This window comes from Nycticebus coucang, chromosome X (genome assembly GCF_027406575.1).
Source record: "Nycticebus coucang isolate mNycCou1 chromosome X, mNycCou1.pri, whole genome shotgun sequence".
Taxonomy (NCBI): Eukaryota; Metazoa; Chordata; class Mammalia; order Primates; family Lorisidae; genus Nycticebus; species Nycticebus coucang.
Window position 1 is genome coordinate 133,781,934 of NC_069804.1, and position 18,933 is coordinate 133,800,866.

The 18,933-nt window shown below is 43.6% G+C and overlaps 1 protein-coding gene across 3 annotated transcripts in view; it reads left to right on the plus strand.

The window, feature by feature from the left end:
• The first annotated feature begins 12,497 nt into the window (after positions 1-12,497).
• The window catches only part of TSC22D3 (TSC22 domain family member 3), a 62,216-nt gene continuing 55,780 nt past the window's right edge, over positions 12,498-18,933 (plus strand). Inside the window, exons 1-2 of one of the 3 annotated variants that reach the window (XM_053579369.1) lie at positions 12,498-12,598; positions 13,347-13,762. In XM_053579369.1, the coding sequence (XP_053435344.1) occupies positions 13,443-13,762 (320 nt within the window). In that variant the 5' untranslated portion in view covers positions 12,498-12,598; positions 13,347-13,442. Of the gene's footprint in view, positions 12,599-12,837; positions 13,083-13,346; positions 13,763-18,933 lie in introns of those variants that run through there. The other 2 variants (XM_053579366.1, XM_053579367.1) reach the window with 2 other exon arrangements.

Below are 18,933 nucleotides of genomic sequence, written 5' to 3' on the forward strand. Positions count from 1 at the left end.
GTAGGAGGCGGAGCAAGATGGCAGCCAAGTAACAGCTTCCTTGCATCTGGGCACCGTGAGTCTGGGGAGATAAGACTCCAGGCATCTCTGGATGGTGGGAACTGCCTATCATCACTCCTATGAGGATACAGGGAGTCAGCGAGAGACTTCTGGACCCCAAGAGGAGGACTAAAACTGTGGAAAACCGGCAAGTGGTCGCGTGTCTTCAGTCTGTCTAAACCCGCCCACAACTGTAAGTTCAGTAGCAGCGAGACTGCAAACCAGAAAGGCCTTACCTGTGGACTGTTTTGATGTCCTTGGACTTGGCACTGAGTTGAACTGCCTTGGGGAAGGCCTGAGCGGGAGTGCGGAGAACTTTGGCCGTTGTCTAGGGCCCCAGTCTGAGCCGCTGAGCCAGACAGAGCTAATAGTGTTTGGCGGTGGGTCACACGGATCCATTGTCAGTGATCTGCCCCGGCAAGCTCCGCCCTCAGGGTCGCAGAGCTAGAAAGGGTGGGAGCTGGTAACCCAGCAACCAAGTAGCCTAAGGGTGGGGTCTGAGCCGCCTTGCAGCCCTAACCCTCAGGGGCAGAGTGAGACCAGTTTTGGCACACTGGGTAAGTGGATAGCCACTTCAGCAGCGATTCCAGCGAGAAAGCTGGGAAAGCTTCTGCTCAGCAAGTTTACAAGTCCAAAGTGCCTTTTAAGTAGGCTGAAGAGAGATTTAGGGTGTCTACCTGCTGGGGTTTGAGAAATCAGCAGCCTCCAGTCGTATCAGAACTGTGACTAACATCTCATACCCCAGAAGACCACGTGTTGCCCAGACAATATTCAATAACATATACAAACTGCTTTGTTTTTGGTTGTGTATTTTTTTCTTTTTTTTTTTTTGTTTGGTTGGTTTTTTTGTTTGTTTATTTTGACGTTGCCGATGTTCTTTTGTTTTTTTAATTTCAATCTTTTCCACACAGATCCCTTTTTCTTTCTCAATTTTCCTAGTTTAATTATAATTTCCCATTGCTGCCTTTTTGAATAACTTCAACTTCATTTTTGCTAGTGTTTCTACCGATATAATTTGGTTTTTCACCCAATTTTATCCCTGTAAAGTTTTCTGTTTGCTTGTTTTGGTTTGATTTATAGCATTTTTGTCTTTCCTCTCTACTTGGTGGAGGTGGGGTACTGTGTCTGACCAGGTTAGCAAAGAGCTGCTGACCTCAAGGGAACCACGCAACTGGGCACCCCCAGAAGGTGGGGTTTTTTAAGGTTGTGTCAAAGTACCCTACTGTACACCTATATTGCCCTGTCTCCCTCTTTCTGTGCCTCTCTTCTTTTTGTCAATATTCCTTATACCCACCCCTTCTCCTTTCTCTATCTTTCTTTTTTTTCTTATCACTCGGTCCTCCTTTCTTTCATCCCCTTTTTTTTCCTCTTCAACCTTCTCAACCTTCTGGTCCTGTAACCCTTAGTCCACAGGCACAAGAACTTAAAGAGCAAGAGGAAGTGAAAGGAAAATTAGGGCAAGGAAACAGATAAAAGAAATCACTCATGAGGAAGAATCAGCAGAAAACTCCAGGCAACATGAAGAACCAGTCTAGAACAACCCCACCAAGGGACCATGAGGTAGCTACTGCAGATGATTCCACCAGTATAGAAATGTTAGGAATGACAGAAAGGGAATTTAGAATACACATGTTGCAAACAATGAAAGAAATGACGGAAACAATGAAGGAAACTGCTAATAAAGTGGAAAATAACCAAAAGGAAATCCAAAAACAGAGTCAAATAAGAGATGAACGATATGAAGAATATGAAAAGGATATAGCAGACCTGAAAGAACTGAAATAGTCAATTAGGGAACTTAAAGATGCAATGGAAAGTATCAGCAACAGGTTAGACCATGCAGAAGAAAGAATTTCAGAGGTAGAAGACAAAGTTCTTGAGATAACTCAGACAGTAAAAGAGGCAGAAAAGAAGAGAGAGAAAGCAGAACGTTCACTGTCAGAATTATGGGACTTTATGAAGCGTTCCAACATACGAGTTATAGGAATTCCAGAAGGGGAAGAAGAATGCCCCAGAGGAATGGAAGCCATACTAGAGAATATTATAAAAGAAAATTTCCCAAACATCACCAAAGATTCTGACACACTGCTTTCAGAGGGATATCGGACCCCGGGTCGCCTCAACTCTAACCGAGCTTCTCCAAGACACATTGTGATGAATCTGTCCAAAGTCAAGACAAAAGAAAAGATTCTGCAAGCTGCCAGGAGTAAGCGCCAGTTGACCTACAGGGGCAAATCCATCAGAGTTACCACAGACTTCTCTAATGAAACGTTCCAAGCAAGAAGACAATGGTCATCTACCTTTAATCTACTTAAACAGAACAATTTTCAGCCCAGAATTCTGTACCCTGCTAAGCTAAGCTTCAAAATTGATGGAGAAATCAAATCATTTACGGATATACAAACATTGAGGAAATTTGCCACAACAAGACCAGCTCTACAGGAAATACTTCAACCTGTTCTGCACACTGACCACCACAATGGATCAGCAGCAAAGTAAGAACTCAGAAATCAAAGGACAGAACCTAACCTCCACACTGATGCAAAAGATAAAACTAAGCAATGGACTCTCACCAAATAAGACGAATAGAATACTACCACACTTATCAATTATCTCAATAAATGTTAATGGCTTGAATTCCCCACTGAAGAGACATAGATTGGCTGACTGGATTAAAAAACACAAGCCATCCATTTGCTGTCTGCAAGAAACACACCTGGCTTCAAAAGACAAATTAAAGCTCCGAGTCAAGGGTCGGAAGACAATTTTTCAGGCAAATGGAATTCAGAAGAAAAGAGGAGTTGCAATCTTATTTTCAGATACATGTGGATTTAAAGCAACTAAAGTCAAAAAAGACAAAGATGGTCACTTTATATTGGTCAAGGGAAAACTACAACAAGAAGACATTTCAATTCTAAATATTTATGCACCCAATTTAAATGCTCCCAGATTCTTGAAGCAGACCTTACTCAGTCTGAGCAATATGATATCTGATAATACCATCATAACAGGGGACTTTAACACACCTCTTACAGAGCTGGACAGATCCTCTAAACAGAAATTAAACAAAGATGTAAGAGATTTAAATGAGACCCTAGAACAACTATGCTTGATAGACGTATATAGAACACTCCACCCCAAAGATAAAGAATATACATTCTTCTCATCACCCCATGGAACATTCTCCAAAATTGATCATATCCTGGGACACAAAACAAATATCAACAGAATCAAAAGAATTGAAATTTTACCTTGTATCTTTTCAGACCATAAGGCACTAAAGGTGGAACTCAACTCTAACAAAAATGCTCAACCCCACCCAAAGGCATGGAAATTAAACAATCTTCTGTTGAATAACAGATGGGTGAAGGAAGAAATAAAACAGGAAATCATTAACTTCCTTGAGCATAACAACAATGAAGACACAAGCTACCAAAACCTGTGGGATACTGCAAAAGCAGTTTTGAGAGGAAAATTCATCGCTTTAGATGCCTACATTCGAAAAACAGAAAGAGAGCACATCAACAATCTCACAAGAGATCTTATGGAATTGGAAAAAGAAGAACAATCTAAGCCTAAACTCAGTAGAAGAAAAGAAATATCCAAAATCAAATCAGAGATCAATGAAATTGAAAACAAAAGAATCATTCAGAAAATTAATGAAACAAGGAGTTGGTTTTTTGAAAAAATAAATAAAATAGATAAACCATTCGCCAGACTAACAAGGAATAGAAAAGTAAAATCTCTAATAACCTCAATCAGAAACAATAAAGGGGAAATAACAACTGATCCCACAGAGATACAAGAGATCATCTCTGAATACCACCAGAAACTCTATGCCCAGAAATTTGACAATGTGAAGGAAATGGATCAATATTTGGAATCACACCCTCTCCCTAGACTCAGCCAGGAAGAAATAGACCTCCTGAACAGACCAATTTCAAGCACTGAGATCAAAGAAACAATAAAAAAGCTTCCAACTAAAAAATGCCCTGGTCCAGATGGCTTCACTCCAGAATTCTATCAAACCTTCAAGGAAGAGCTTATTCCTCTACTGCAGAAATTATTCCAAAAAACTGAGGAAGAAGGAATCTTCCCCAACACATTCTATGAAGCAAACATCACCCTGATACCAAAACCAAGAAAAGACCCAAGCAAAAAGGAGAATTTCAGACCAATCTCACTCATGAATATAGATGGAAAAATTCTCAACAAAATCCTAGCCAATAGATTACAGCTTATCATCAAAAAAGTCATTCATCATGATCAAGTAGGCTTCATCCCAGGGATGCAAGGCTGGTTTAACATACACAAGTCCATAAACGTTATCCACCATATTAACAGAGGCAAAAATAAAGATCATATGATCCTCTCAATAGATGCAGAAAAAGCATTTGATAAAATCCAGCATCCTTTTCTAATTAGAACACTGAAGAGTATAGGCATAGGTGGCACATTTCTAAAACTGATTGAAGCTATCTATGACAAACCCACAGCCAATATTTTACTGAATGGAGTAAAACTGAAAGCTTTTCCTCTTAGAACTGGAACCAGACAAGGTTGTCCTCTGTCACCTTTACTATTCAACATAGTGCTGGAAGTTCTAGCCAATACAATTAGGCAAGACAAGGAAATAAAGGGAATCCAAATGGGAGCAGAGGAGGTCAAACTCTCCCTCTTTGCTGACGACATGATCTTATACTTAGAGAACCCCAAAGACTCAACCACAAGACTCCTAGAAGTCATCAAAAAATACAGTAATGTTTCAGGATATAAAATCAATGTCCACAAGTCAGTAGCCTTTGTATACACCAATAACAGTCAAGATGAGAAGCTAATTAAGGACACAACTCCCTTCACCATAGTTTCAAAGAAAATGAAATACCTAGGAATATACCTAACGAAGGAGGTGAAGGACCTCTATAAAGAAAACTATGAAATCCTCAGAAAGGAAATAGCAGAGGATATTAACAAATGGAAGAACATACCATGCTCATGGAAGGGAAGAATTAACATTGTTAAAATGTCTATACTTCCCAAAGCAATCTACCTATTCAATGCCATTCCTGTCAAAGTACCTACATCGTACTTTCAAGATTTGGAAAAAATGATTCTGCGTTTTGTATGGAACCGGAAAAAACCCCGTATAGCTAAGGCAGTTCTCTGTAACAAAAATAAAGCTGGGGGCATCAGCATACCAGATTTTAGTCTGTACTACAAAGCCATAGTGGTCAAGACAGCATGGTACTGGCACAAAAACAGAGACATAGACACTTGGAATCGAATTGAAAACCAAGAAATGAAACTAACATCTTACAACCACCTAATCTTTGATAAACCAAACAAGAACTTACCTTGGGGGAAAGACTCCCTATTTAATAAATGGTGTTGGGAGAACTGGATGTCTACATGTAAAAGACTGAAACTGGACCCACACCTTTCCCCACTCACAAAAATTGATTCAAGATGGATAAAGGACTTAAACTTAAGGCATGAAACAATAAAAATCCTCAAAGAAAGCATAGGAAAAACACTGGAAGATATTGGCCTGGGGGAAGACTTCATGAAGAAGACTGCCATGGCAATTGCAACAACAACAAAAATAAACAAATGGGACTTCATTAAACTGAAAAGCTTCTGTACAGCTAAGGAGACAATAACCAAAGCAAAGAGACAACCCACACAATGGGAAAGGATATTAGCATATTTTCAATCAGACAAAAGCTTGATAACCAGGATCTATAGAGAACTCAAATTAATCCACATGAAAAAAGCCAACAATCCCGTATATCAATGGGCAAGAGACATGAATAGAACTTTCTCTAAAGACGACAGACGAATGGCTAACAAACACATGAAAAAATGTTCATCATCTCTATATATTAGAGAAATGCAAATCAAAACAACCCTGAGATATCATCTAACCCCAGTGAGAATAGCCCACATCACAAAATCTCAAAACTGCAGATGCTGGCGTGGATGTGGAGAGAAGGGAACACTTTTACACTGCTGGTGGGACTGCAAACTAGTACAAGCTTTCTGGAAGGAAGTATGGAGAAACCTCAAAGCACTCAACCTAGACCTCCCATTCGATCCTGCAATCCCATTACTGGGCATCTACCCAGAAGGAAAAAAATCCTTTTATCATAAGGACACTTGTACTAGACTGTTTATTGCAGCTCAATTTACCGTTGCCAAAATGTGGAAACAGCCTAAATGCCCACCAACCCAGGAATGGATTAACAAGCTGTGGTATATGTATACCATGGAATACTATTCAGCCATTAAAAAAAATGGAGACTTTACATCTTTCGTATTAACCTGGATGGACGTGAAGACATTATTCTTAGTAAAGCATCACAAAAATGGAGAAGCATGAATCCTATGTACTCAATCTTGATATGAGGACAATTAATGACAATTAAGGTTATGGGGGGGGAAGCAGAAAGAGGGATGGAGGGAGGAGGGTGGGGCCTTAGTGTGTGTCACACTTTATGGGGGCAAGACATGATTGCAAGAGGGACTTTACCTAACAATTGCAATCAGTGTAACTGGCTTATTGTACCCTCAATGAATCCCCAACAATAAAAAAAAAAAGAAAAAAAAACAAAATAAAGGAAATATACTCATTAAAAAAAAAAAAACAATATTGCACTGTATACTTGAAATTTGCTAGTAGGGTAGACTTTTTTTTTTTTTTTTTTTTTTGAGACAGAGTCTTACTCTGTTGCCTAGGCTAGAGTGCCATGGCATCATCATAGCTCACAGCAACCTCAAATTCCTGGTTTTGAGTGACCCTCTTGCCTCAGCCTCCCTAGTAGCTGGGACTACAGGCTCCCACCATGATGCTCAGCTGTTTTTTTAGAGACAGAGTCTCACTCTAGCTCAGGCTGGTCTTGAACTCCTGAGCTTAAGCAATTCTCCTACCTTAGCCTCCCATAACAACAACTTATATGAAGAGATGGAGATGTTAATTAACTTGATTGTAGTTTATGTATATTAAAATGGTATGCTGCATACCCTAAATGCATACAATTTCAATAAAAAATTAAAACAAAACCAAAAAGCTTGTGGTTGCGAACATTATAGCTCCCAAACCTGTCTATCTATTAGAATTACCCAGGGACTGTGTAAAAACATAATTCCCTGCTTCCCATCCAAACCTACTGACTCTGATTGGGGTCTGTTGAACTGGGAGTTGAATTATTAATTATGTTCACCTGTCAAATTTGTATGTTGAAGCCCTATCCCCAGTACCATCCTCAGAATGTGAGTGCATTTAGAGAGGATCTTTAAAGAGATGATGCAGTCAAAATGAGATGATTAGGGTGGACCCTAATGAATATGACTGATGTCCTTAGAAGAGGAAATTTGGATGTAGACACATACAAAGAGAAGTTCCCGTGAAGACCCAAGAAGACAAGCATCTACAAACCAAGTAAAAAGGCCTCAAAAGAAACCAACCCTGCCGACACCTTGATCTCAGACTTTCAGCCTCCAGAACCAAGAAAAGAAATTTCTATTGTTTAAGCCACTCAGTCTGTGGTACTTTGGGCAGTCCTAGCAAATTAACACAGAGTCCAAACTACCTGAGGTTTTATTTTATTTTAATGATATACATATTTTAATTCAATATTCTTTCAACATGTATACAAATATAAAAACTTGTTAATGAGATTTTTCACACCCTTTTTAGTATTAAGTCTTTGAAATTCAATGTGTATTTTATTCTTATAGCACCACTTCAATTTAGATTAGCCATATTTTGAGTGCTCATGAGCCATAGGGGGCCAGTGTCCACTATATCATACAGCATGCGGTTAGATTATAATATATCTAGTCATGTAGTTGAAAAATTTCATTTCACATACATACTCTTAATCAACAGGAATGACTTCCACAAAACATTAACTATCATATACTATACCCTAAAGTTTATCGTAAAATGCATTATGATATAATTTACATTATTATTAACCTGTGTTAATAAAAATGCCCAAATACCTCAGTTTTAAAAATAAACTTCTCAGGCCAGGCATGAGGGCTCATGTCTGTAATCCTAGCACTCTGGAAAGCCGAGTCAGGTGGATTGCTTGAGCTCATGAGTTCCAGACCAGCCTGAGCAAGATCAAGACCCCATCTTTACTAAAAATAGAAAAGCTTGGCCAGGATTGTGGCAGGCGCCTGTAGTCTCAGCCACTCAAGAGGCTGAGGCAAGAGAATTGCTCAAGCCCAATAGTTTGAAGTTGCTGTGAGCTATGATGCCATGGCATTCTACCCAGGGTGACAGAAGGACAGAGGGAGACTCTGTCTCAAAAAAAAAAAAATTTAAAAAGAAAGCTTGTCAGGTCATTCTAATGTAGCCACCTGGTGCCAATCCAAGACATGAAGTTTGCTTAAGAGCATGAATGGGGTTTAGAGTCACAGTGACTTAAGGTCAATTCTCATCTCTTTCACTTCCATAAATAACTCTATGTCTCTGAGAGCTATAAAAAAAGACTGCCTCACTGGCTTGCAAGGAGGAATAAATGGAAGATGGTTGTCAAGCCTTTAGCACAGTGCTCAGCATATAGTAAAAGTTCATTTATGTTAGCTGTTGTTTTTCATATTATAAGGTTGATCTAGAGTACAGATTCTTTATTTTTTTGAGACAGAGTCTCACTATGCCACTCTCCATCACAGCTCACAGCAACCTCAAACTCTTGGGCTTAAGCCATCCTCTTGCCTCAGCCTCCCAAGTAGCTGGGACTACAGGCACCTGCCACAACGCCCGGCTATTTTTTGGTTGTAGTTGTTGTTGTTTGGCAGGGCCGGTCTGGATTCGAACCCGCCAGCTCCTGTCTATGAGGCTGGCGCCCTAGCCGCTGAGCTATAGGTGCCGAGCCTAGAGCAGAGATTCTTAAAAATACAGGGGATAAATGAACTTAGATGAAAAAACATTACATCTTTATTTTCACCAACCTCTAACTGAAATTTAGATTTCCTTCAATTACAAATGCAGAGAACAGATCACAGTAGTATTAACAGTACCTATGACTTTGTCACCGATAGAAGTCATAAATAGTTTTATGTCACGTTACTGTTATTATAGGTATCTTTAAATATTTTTACACTTACCATTACTTTGAAGTTGCCATGGTTATCAGAGCTGCATCAAGATCTTGTTATTTATTACATTAATAAGAAGCACTTATATAACTATGCCAGCTTCCATCTTTATCTTTTATTCTCCAGTAACATGAACTGCTTTGTGACCCTCACTCGCCCCTGGCATACTCACTGTTCTCACCCCCAGGCCTTTGTTCACTAGTCTGTGTATTTAGATGGCCCTTCCCTCTTTCCAGAGATAACCTCTCCTCCGCAGTACACAAGGACTCTGTCATCTCTTACCATTTGTACTGTCTTTTTTTTTTTCTTTGAGACAGAGTCTCACTTTGTTGCCCTTGGTAGAGTGCTGTAGTGTCACAGCTCACAGCAACCTCAAACTCTTGGGCTTAAGTGATTCTCTTGCCTCAGCCTCCCAAGTAGCTGGGACTACAGGCACCCACCACAATGCCCGGCTATTTTTTGTTGCAGTTGTCATTGTTGTTTAGCTGGCCCGGGCCAGATTCGAACCTGCCACCCTCGGTATATGTGGCTGGCACCATAACCACTGTGCTATGGAAGCCGAGACACCACTTGTACTGTTTTTGTCTGTCTACATATATTTCTGCTGCTAGACCATGAAGTCTTTGGGTATATGGGTAGTATCTTATTTACCTCTGAATCCCCCTTGCCACTAACACCGTACCTGGCACAGGGCAAGGACAGAGTAAGTGACTATTGAATGACTCCATCTGAGATAGAGGTGCCCCTTCTATTCCCTTTCTGCTCCACCCAAAAAGCCACTGGTTCTGTCTGGAAATGGAGCTTCCCTCTGTTGAGTTTATGCAAGAACATTTTGCTGCTTGGAGTCTCTCCATCCAACACAATATATGTCAGCAAAGCAAGGCTTCACAGAGGGGAGCCAAGGTAGCCCTGCCCAGTCAGCCTTCTCCTGTGAAGGTATGCAATATGTTACCATAAGCTGGACTTGTATGCAAATACATGGCAGCTCTCTGAACTCTATTGTTGAACTACCTATTTTTTTTTATATCTCAATTATATTTGCTCTTGATCAGCCTGGATATAGTATGCAAAGCTGTACTGAATTATTAACAATGCTGCTTGAGAGCAAGGACTACAACAAGGGAAATGTCAAGGGGACAAAAATCTTGAGTTTAATGGTGCCAAATGTCAAAAAGGAAATACTTCCACCAGGGCCTTGTCCCAAGGTTATGCACAAAGATAAGACAACTCAGGCAAATATAGAAGCAAAAGGCCCAACAGTTCTCAAAACACAACTTAAACAAACATTTATGGATCTAATATATTTTGTTATAACATTTAACATAAAATAATTATAAACAAGAGGAAAAATCATAAACACTGTAATTAAAAAACAATTTAGTAGGCTATAAGTCTACACAACACAGATGAAATTTCATATTCTACTACCTCCTCTGGCTTTTACCCAAGAACATTAAAAAAAAAAAAAAGACAATGAAGAAGTAGAAGAAATTGGGAAATTAGCGCATCTAAAGGATTGGCTTTTGAGAGAAGAAACAGAGACTCCGGTGAGAACACAAGGACCCTACTCTCGGTTGTGCAGGTCTGGTCAGTGACCCCAGGGCCTCTTTCATCCCTGACCTTGGGATCCTGCCAGGAGCCAGGGATACTGCTTGTTTCTGCCTTTCTGGCTACTACAGCAGGCACCCCTTCTATCTCCCCTGAATTGGGAGCCCATATAAGACCCACAGGAAGCCACTGGAAGTAGTGGCTGCCCTTTGCTCCTAATCACAGGGCTCATGCTTGTAACACTTGGAGAAAATTTCAAGTCTATGGAAGTCAGTATCTGCAGGGACTCAGGCAAGCACAGCTCCGCTAGAAAAAGGGTGACCCTGGCCCTGAACGATTGGTGTCCCCCGCATATAGCTTGGCCTTGGGGCTCTCTTAATACAGGAGGTCTACCTCCTGTGCACTGTGAGTTTCACGAAGAGGCACTTCTGATACCTCACAAAGCTCAGACTTTTGTGACGCAGGCAGAGACGTTTCCCGGCGTGGGCACAAGATGGCAGTACGCACTGATTTATATCATAGGTCGCGCGGGCTTCTCAAAGAAGCAAATTGAAGAGGGGGTAGGGAATCATGGGAGAAATTGAAATCTATTCGAATTCTACATGAAAACCGAACATAGTGCTAATTTTAAATATTTTTCAAGAACCAATAATTATTGAATCCTACACATTCAATGTAATTCCAGTCTCTAATTTTCAAGACACCCGAAAGACAACCATTGAAGACCAAATACATCCCTACATCTCACCAAGCTGGGGTACGACCTAGAACACCAGTCTACTCTCCGTAGATCTGCCCTTTCACTTCACCTCAATTCCTGAGTCGCCCTCTCTTCAGAGCCAACAATCTCCCGACCTACACTTTCAAGACACCCTACTGCCTGTCCCAAAGCCTTTCAGGCCCATCTCTTGAAAGGGTAAGGACAGATGAAGACCACCTAAAGGTGCCAGGTGGGATTCAGTCAAAGGGAGGGGAGAGCTAGTTTGGGGGAATAGTAGAAGGTAAGTGAAAGGAGGGTAGTGAAGGAGAAATGAGAGAAAAAGAGGAAAGTGGGAGAAAGGGGAAAAGGGGAAATTGAAAAAAGGAGGATAAAAGAAATAGAGAAGGGAACGGAGGAGAAAGTAGAGGAAATGGGTAAAGTAAGAAAAAAAGGAAAAGGGGGGGGAACGAGGGAAATAAGGAGGCACGGTGGCTCAGGCCTGTAATTACAACACTCTGGAAGGCCAAGGCGGGTGGATCGCTTTAGCACAGGAGATTGAGACCAGCCTGAGCAAGAGCGACACCTGTCTTTAAAAAACTAGCCAAGCTTTGTGGCAGGACCCTGTAGTTCCAGCTACTCACTCGGGAGGCTGAGGCCAGAGGATCTCTTCGGCCCAGGACTTTAAGGTAGCTGTGAGCTGTGACCCCATGGACTCTTCCCAGGGCTACAGAGTGAGACTGTCTCAGAGGGAGACAGAGACAGGGAAGGGTGGGAAGCCTCCTGGACAGCTCGCACTGTAGGAATCCAGGAAGGGGACTCCTCACATGGAGTTCACGGAAGAGGGGACAGAGTTGGTGTGTGTTGGGGGAGGGAAGGTAGAGTCGGTGAAGAGAGAAGAAAGGGGCTGAAACTAAAGAGAGTTTGGACGTTCTTACATGAGTTCGGCTTAAGGCATTTATTGGGTACCCCAGATGTGTGCCTGGCACTCTGACTCTGCACAGGCAGCCGTTTTCCTAGCACACAGCCCCCCAAGCCGGCTTACGGAAGGTGGTAGCTTAAGGCTAAGACGCGACAGGCTTTTGAGCGCGTCGTCTCTCCTGTAGGGGGACCCGTCCGCGGTGGGACTAGAGACATCGTGCGTGCCCTCTCGCCCAGCTCAAGACCCGATCCCAGACGCCGGTAAATAAGGAGGCGCGGCGACTGGTAAGGGCTACTCTCAGGTCTGAGGCTGTGTATGTGCCGAGCCTGAGCCGAGGCACGGGATGCGTAGGGTGCGCGGGACGCGTGGAGTGCAGGAAAGCCGTCCCGGCTCCCAGGAGCGCTGCGGAGGGTGCGAGCGGCAGCGTGGGTGCCGGGACGCTGGCGGGCGGGGCCGGGGGGCAGGGCGGGGGGCAGGACAAGCGCTCGGGCCCGCGCCCGCGGGCCGGCCCGCCCGCCCTCATGCGGGGGAAGCGGCGGAGGAGCGTCCTCCGCCGGCCCCTCTGGGGTAATTTAAATGCTGTCACAGCCAGTACTGGCTCCCGGGCGTGCAGCTCGCTCGCTCGCTCACGGCTCCAGCTACCGCTCAGCCGGCACAGCCCAGGGAAGCCCAAGAGGCGAGTCGGGAGGGAGGCGGCAAAGAAGGGAAGCAGCGAGGGCACGCCCGGGTTCTCCCTCTGCCCTGCTCCCGCCCTTCCTGCAGCCACAGGTCCGCCCCGAGCCCCGCTCACACTTGGGAAACTTGGGACTGCTCTGGGGCAGCGTGTGGCTGCTGAGCGGGGGCGGCCCCGGCTTCGGGGGGAGGGGGAGGAGGAGGAAGAGGAGGAAGTGAGCCCGAGGGATCAGCTCCGAGCTGTTTGTCCAGCTGTTTCTATTCGCACCCCGAGAGCACCATAGCTAGAAGGGGGCCGAGCCCAGGGTGGCTGGCTTTAAGCGCTAATTTCCAGCTCCTCTCATACCTTGTCTTTTCCAGACAGGCACCCTGGAGTCCCCTCAGAATAACCCGGCGGGCGCGCACCTGCCAGACGTCCCTGACGTCCCAGACGAGAAGACCCCTGAACCTGAGAAGATGGCCCAGGCCAAGAGCGACTGCCGCTCACCTGTGGGTCTCGACTGCTGCAACTGCTGTCTGGACCTGGCCAACCGGAGCGAGCTCCAGCAAGGCAGTAGCGGGGAGAACAACAACCCCGGCAGCCCCACCGTGAGCAACTTTCGGCAGCTGCAAGAGAAACTGATCTTCGAGAATCTCAATACCGACAAGCTGAACAGCATAATGCGGCAGGATTCGCTTGAGCCCGTGCTGCGCGACCCCTGCTACTTGATCAACGAGGGGATCTGCAACCGCAACATCGACCAGACCATGCTTTCCATCTTGCTCTTCTTCCACAGGTGGGTAGCTGGGCACGGGTGGGTATGTGGTCCCGGCTCGCAGCAGCCTCTGCTGCACCCTCACCTCTGACAAAGGGGGCAACCAGGAAGTTCACAGGATGGGGGTAATGGGGAGGACGGGCTCACACAGGCTGCGGTGACTGGACCTTGGGGAAGCCTGGCAGGTGCAAGCCCTATTTTGAAGGGTGCAAAGGTTTTCCAAGGGGGATGCTGATGCACAGAAAGCATGCAGATCGCGGGTAGAGGTAAGTGGCACCATACACTTCTCTGGCGCATGCATTTCTACAGCCCCTTCGGAGAGAGATTTTGCCTTGGGGTCCCCTCGAGATTCCAAGTTACATCCCTCTCAAAAGTCCATTTGTAAATGTGCAAACTCAGATTGAAACTGCAAGGGTTTTTAAAATACTGAGTGGCCCTGACTGACAGTGAGAGCAAGCAGAATATCAAGACAAATTATGCAGCTGATGGTGGTGGTTTGGAATTAAAAAAAATCCAAGACCTGTGAGAATTTCTTGAGGTCCTCCATGGGGGTACCCACCTCCTCCATGGATCACAGCCGCTGATTTCAAGTGTAGGCGAAAAGCAACCCCAGAGAGCATATTAGGACATCTCTCTGAGTACCTCAAGAACTGTGTGTGGCAGGAGGGTGGGTGAATCCATGTCGTCGTGGCCAGCGAGTGTTGCAGTGCAGGTCAGACTTTCTAGAAATCTTGCTGGAGAGGAGAGGAGAGAAACACAATGGGAAAACTCAAGGTGGCTGCTGTCCTTGACTGAGATGCTATGGTAAGAGCAGTTCTCAGGGAACAACTGAGACAATTTAGAGGCAGGGGAAGCAACTTCAGGAAACCCAGTCAGGGGTTCAGTGTTGTTAGCGCCACTGAGACAGGGCACTTGTGTGTGTGTATGTGTGTGTGTGTGTGTAAGAGGGTGGATTTATTTTTGCTCAATGACGAAGGTTATGTAAGAGAAAGACATTATTGCTGTGGCAGACCTGGGTTGTAATCCAAGTTATGGCTCTATCTGTCTGTATGAGCCTGAGCAAGTTGCCTGACCTCTCTGATCTCTCTAAGGTTCCTTCTACTCTGCAATTCTAGGTTATGGGCTGGTAGTGCGCGCAGACAAAATAATAAGAAATTCTGAACACTCACAAAATATTTGGGTGACAGTGAGGCTAAAATAGGAGATTTTTTTTTTTTTTTAGACAGAGTCTCACTATGTCGCCCTCGGTAAAGTGCCGTAGCATCACAGCTCACAGCAACCTCAAACTCTTGGGCTTAAGTGATTCTCTTGACTCCCAAGTAGCTGGGACTACAGATGCCCGCCACAATGCCCAGCTATTTTTTTGTTTGTAGTTGTCGTTGTTTAGCAGGCCTGGGCTGGTTTCGAACCCGCCAGCCTTGGTGTATGTGGCTAACGCCGTAACCACTGCACTACGGGCACTGAGTCTAGAATAGGAGATTTTAATAGCAATCAGAAAGGCAGACATGACCCTCACTTAATGCCAAGACCAGGTTTGCCTCCGTTGCCCCAAGACAAATGCAGGCAGGACAAACAGGGCTGCGGACTTCATTAGCATCATTATAACAAGTTGTATTCATCAGGCATTTTTAATGCCATTGCAGCCCTTTCCAGTCTATTATTTCACTTTGGGCATCAAATTATTTCATTGTCTAAAATAAACCAGGCCGCAGATGGAACAGGTTTCAAGGGAATCTTCATTTCTGGTGAAAGATTACTCCAAGTGTGTTCAGCCCAGAGCTGCTGAAACCCTGCCGAGCTAAGTCCCTAGCAGGTTCCTAATGATCCACCCATCTCTGTTGGAGAGTAGCAGCGGGGGAGGGCTAGCAAAGAAACCTGGAAAGGACCTTTAAAGCATTTGCATTCTTTCAACTGGGCCTAGGAGGGTCAGACCTTGGTGAGTGAGGTGTAAGGCTGAGATTAAAGTGTTCACTTGTGCCACACAGGGGGAGGGGCCAGGAGGGACGTCCTTGTTTGGGTTTTTTGGATCAAAAGACCTCCTTTGTCTTCTCTACTCCACTGACACCAGTATATTGATACTTGGTTCTCTGCAAAGCCTAGAAATGCTACAGATTGGGAATGGGGACATTGAAGGACAGGGTGAGGGAGGAGGGTGAACTTATTAGAAGGGTATGCCCATGCCTCCTGGGATCACAGCAACTCAGCGTCCCAAACCACTGAATAGCAAACCAGCAGGCTGTCAGGCTTTGCTGAGGCTGGGGAGTGATAGGGCCCTGTGGTTACAGACCTATGCTTCTAGCAGGACAAAGCATTCTCTCATTTTCCTGGACAACTGGGACCTTAGAAATTGTAGATTCTGAATTCAGTTTAGGGTTTGTGGGGAATGACACGCTCATTAGCAAACTAGGAGACATTATTGCTGATCATGGGGATTCTCTGGCAGTGAACAGCCCTCTCAGTGAACGTTTCCTTTCTTCATTGAATTTTCTGGGTTTCTGTCTTCATACTTAAGCCATCATCTTTACTCCTATTCCACTTAGTGATTTGACATTTCAGGTTCCTATTGGGTGTCTTTTTCCTGTATTTACTTTCAAGGCCACCTTTCCTGCTGAAGACTCCTGCTACATTCCCCACCCCTGGTCCTTTAGCCCATTCCTCTGTTTTGAGGGCTCCTATATTCTTGGGAAGAAGGGCGGGGCACATTCCTGATTTATATCTGGTTTGTCTGCTTTGACCTGTCCTTCATTCCCATCTTAGCTGTTGATTTCCTTGGAACACAAGAGTGTAAGCAATTTGAAGGTAGGGCTGTGTTTTACTCACTTGGTTTTCCCTTGGATTCTAATTATACAACCAGTACTCAACAAAGGTTTTTTTTTTTTTTTTTTTAGTTTTTTTAGTTTTAAATATTGATATGGACCCAGGTAAAGATTTTACAACTTTAATCCTTTTTGGAAAATTGTATTAAGGTTTAAGTGTGGTTTTGCCCCCACATGTAGTAACTCTAATAGCCTAGTAGAAGGCCTGATGGTGGCCAGCGCTGTGTATATACATCAGAATCAGCGTCAATGAGCATGCAGCTTGTCGTCATGTACATGATACCTCTACTAAGGGGTTGTTAAACACCATCTCTTCAATCTTGTGTTCTGTAAGTAATAATAGATTAATAGCTAACATTTATTGAACTTTTACAATGTGTACTAAGCATTAAATCTGCACAATCTCATTTAATACCTACACTAACCTTATCAAATGGCTACTATTACCACCCATTTTCATTTTGTAAGAAAGGAAGTTAAGGCCAGTACTTTACAAAGAAGAGCAAGGCCTCACAGTGATCTCAGGTGGGTGTATGAATGGTCTGTAAAAGAATTGTTAAGAACATGAAGTAACTATACGAACATTAAAGAAACTGTTGGAACACTTAAGAATTTTCTATGAAGCAGAGGTAAGTGTGGGCCCAGAACCCTTGCAAATGGTCAAAATGTCCTTTTTAAGTAAGGGCAGCAGACATCCCATTCCTGGGGCACAGGACTTTCTGGACTCAAACCTGGACAGACCCAGGGAAATGAGGATGGTTGGTCACTTGGTTATTAGAGGACTCAACTTTGTCATTTGAATCACTCCTAATACTGGAAAATTTAGGAAGGAGATAGAATATGCTGACAAACAGCTGGAGTTTCCTATTTAAATGTAGTATATGAAAAAACTCCCTCTGGCAATTTTTTTTTTTTTTTTTGAGACAGAGTCTCAAGCTGTCACCCTGGGCAGAGTGCCATGGCGTCACAGCTCACAACAACCTTAAACTCTTGGGCTTAAGCAATTCTCTTGCCTCAGCCTCCCAAGTAGCTGGGACTATAGGTGCCTGCCACAATGCCCAGCTGTTTTTTTTGTTGTTGTTGTTGTTGTTGTTGTTGTTGCAATCGTCGTTGTTTAGCAGGCCTGGGCCGGGTTTGAACCCACCAACCTCGGTGTATGTGGCCAGTGCTACCCACTGACCTACGGGCGCTGCCTACCCCAAACTTCTTTATCAGCTCTATTCTGCCTTTGACCCCAGAGCATATCTACCCAGCGTGGTCAGAAATACTCTGAGTTCCGGTCCATCTCTAAAATTCCTAGGATTCTACCATTAAGCCACTAACCCAGCACCAACTAGTTCCCACACCTACATGCTCAGAAGATAATAATAATAGCAAATATTGCTAATTGCCTTATGCATGCTAATTCATTCAATATCTGCTATTGAGCTGATATAGTATAGTAGCAAAGAGGAGAAATATAGATTCAGAAATCAGATTTTCAAGAACAATTTGCACACAAAAATTATTTGTGCTTTTCTAAGGGAGTCTTAGAACCAATAATCTCATAGTGTTTATTCTTGGACCTGGCTTCTGAGCAGGCAGCCACTTACATGGTGTGATTTAAGGGGCTGCCTGCTGTAGTGCCTAAATTCATACTATTTAAGAGTTAGTTCTCTGTCCATGTACCATCCTAAACTCCTCTCCCATAACACCAGTGGTATGCGGCCCACACTGTGAGAAAGCCTGAATTAGAGATTGCAGCCCTTTGTCAACTAATTTACCGTTTGATTTTGAGGATAGAATTCTTTGCTGTAAAGAGGTTTTGGATTTCTATGTGGTTAAGCCTGTCATTCTTTGCCTTTGTGATTTTTGCTTTTGGTATCAACCTTCGAAAGTCCTTCCTTAGCCCAAGGTAATTTAAAATAACTATTTCCTGAGTGCCTAGTGTTCTGACAAAGAATAGGCACTCTTGGATTAAGGAACATTCTGTGTTAAAAAACACAAGTGCATTTGTAAACTTAACATGCATGGTTTGGGTACCTCATGAGAACCCAGACGTGTAAGATGTTTTTTTTTTTTTCTGGGGCACAGATAAGAATCACATGTTCTAGGAGGCTAGTATGAGGGAGCCAGTCCTTTCACCAATGAATGAGCCTGGTGCCCTTTCCAGCACCTACTATTATGTATGAGTGTGTGTGAGAGAGAGAGAGAAAGAGCGAGAGAGAGGGATGTATACGTATTTATTGTATATAATACATACATAGTGGTATATATAATATAAAAATTTCTGCTTGAACTATTTTAAGTGTACAATTCAGTGGCATTACTTGCATTCACAATTCTGTACAGCCATCAGCATTTCCAGAACTTTGTCATCATCCCAAACAGAAACTC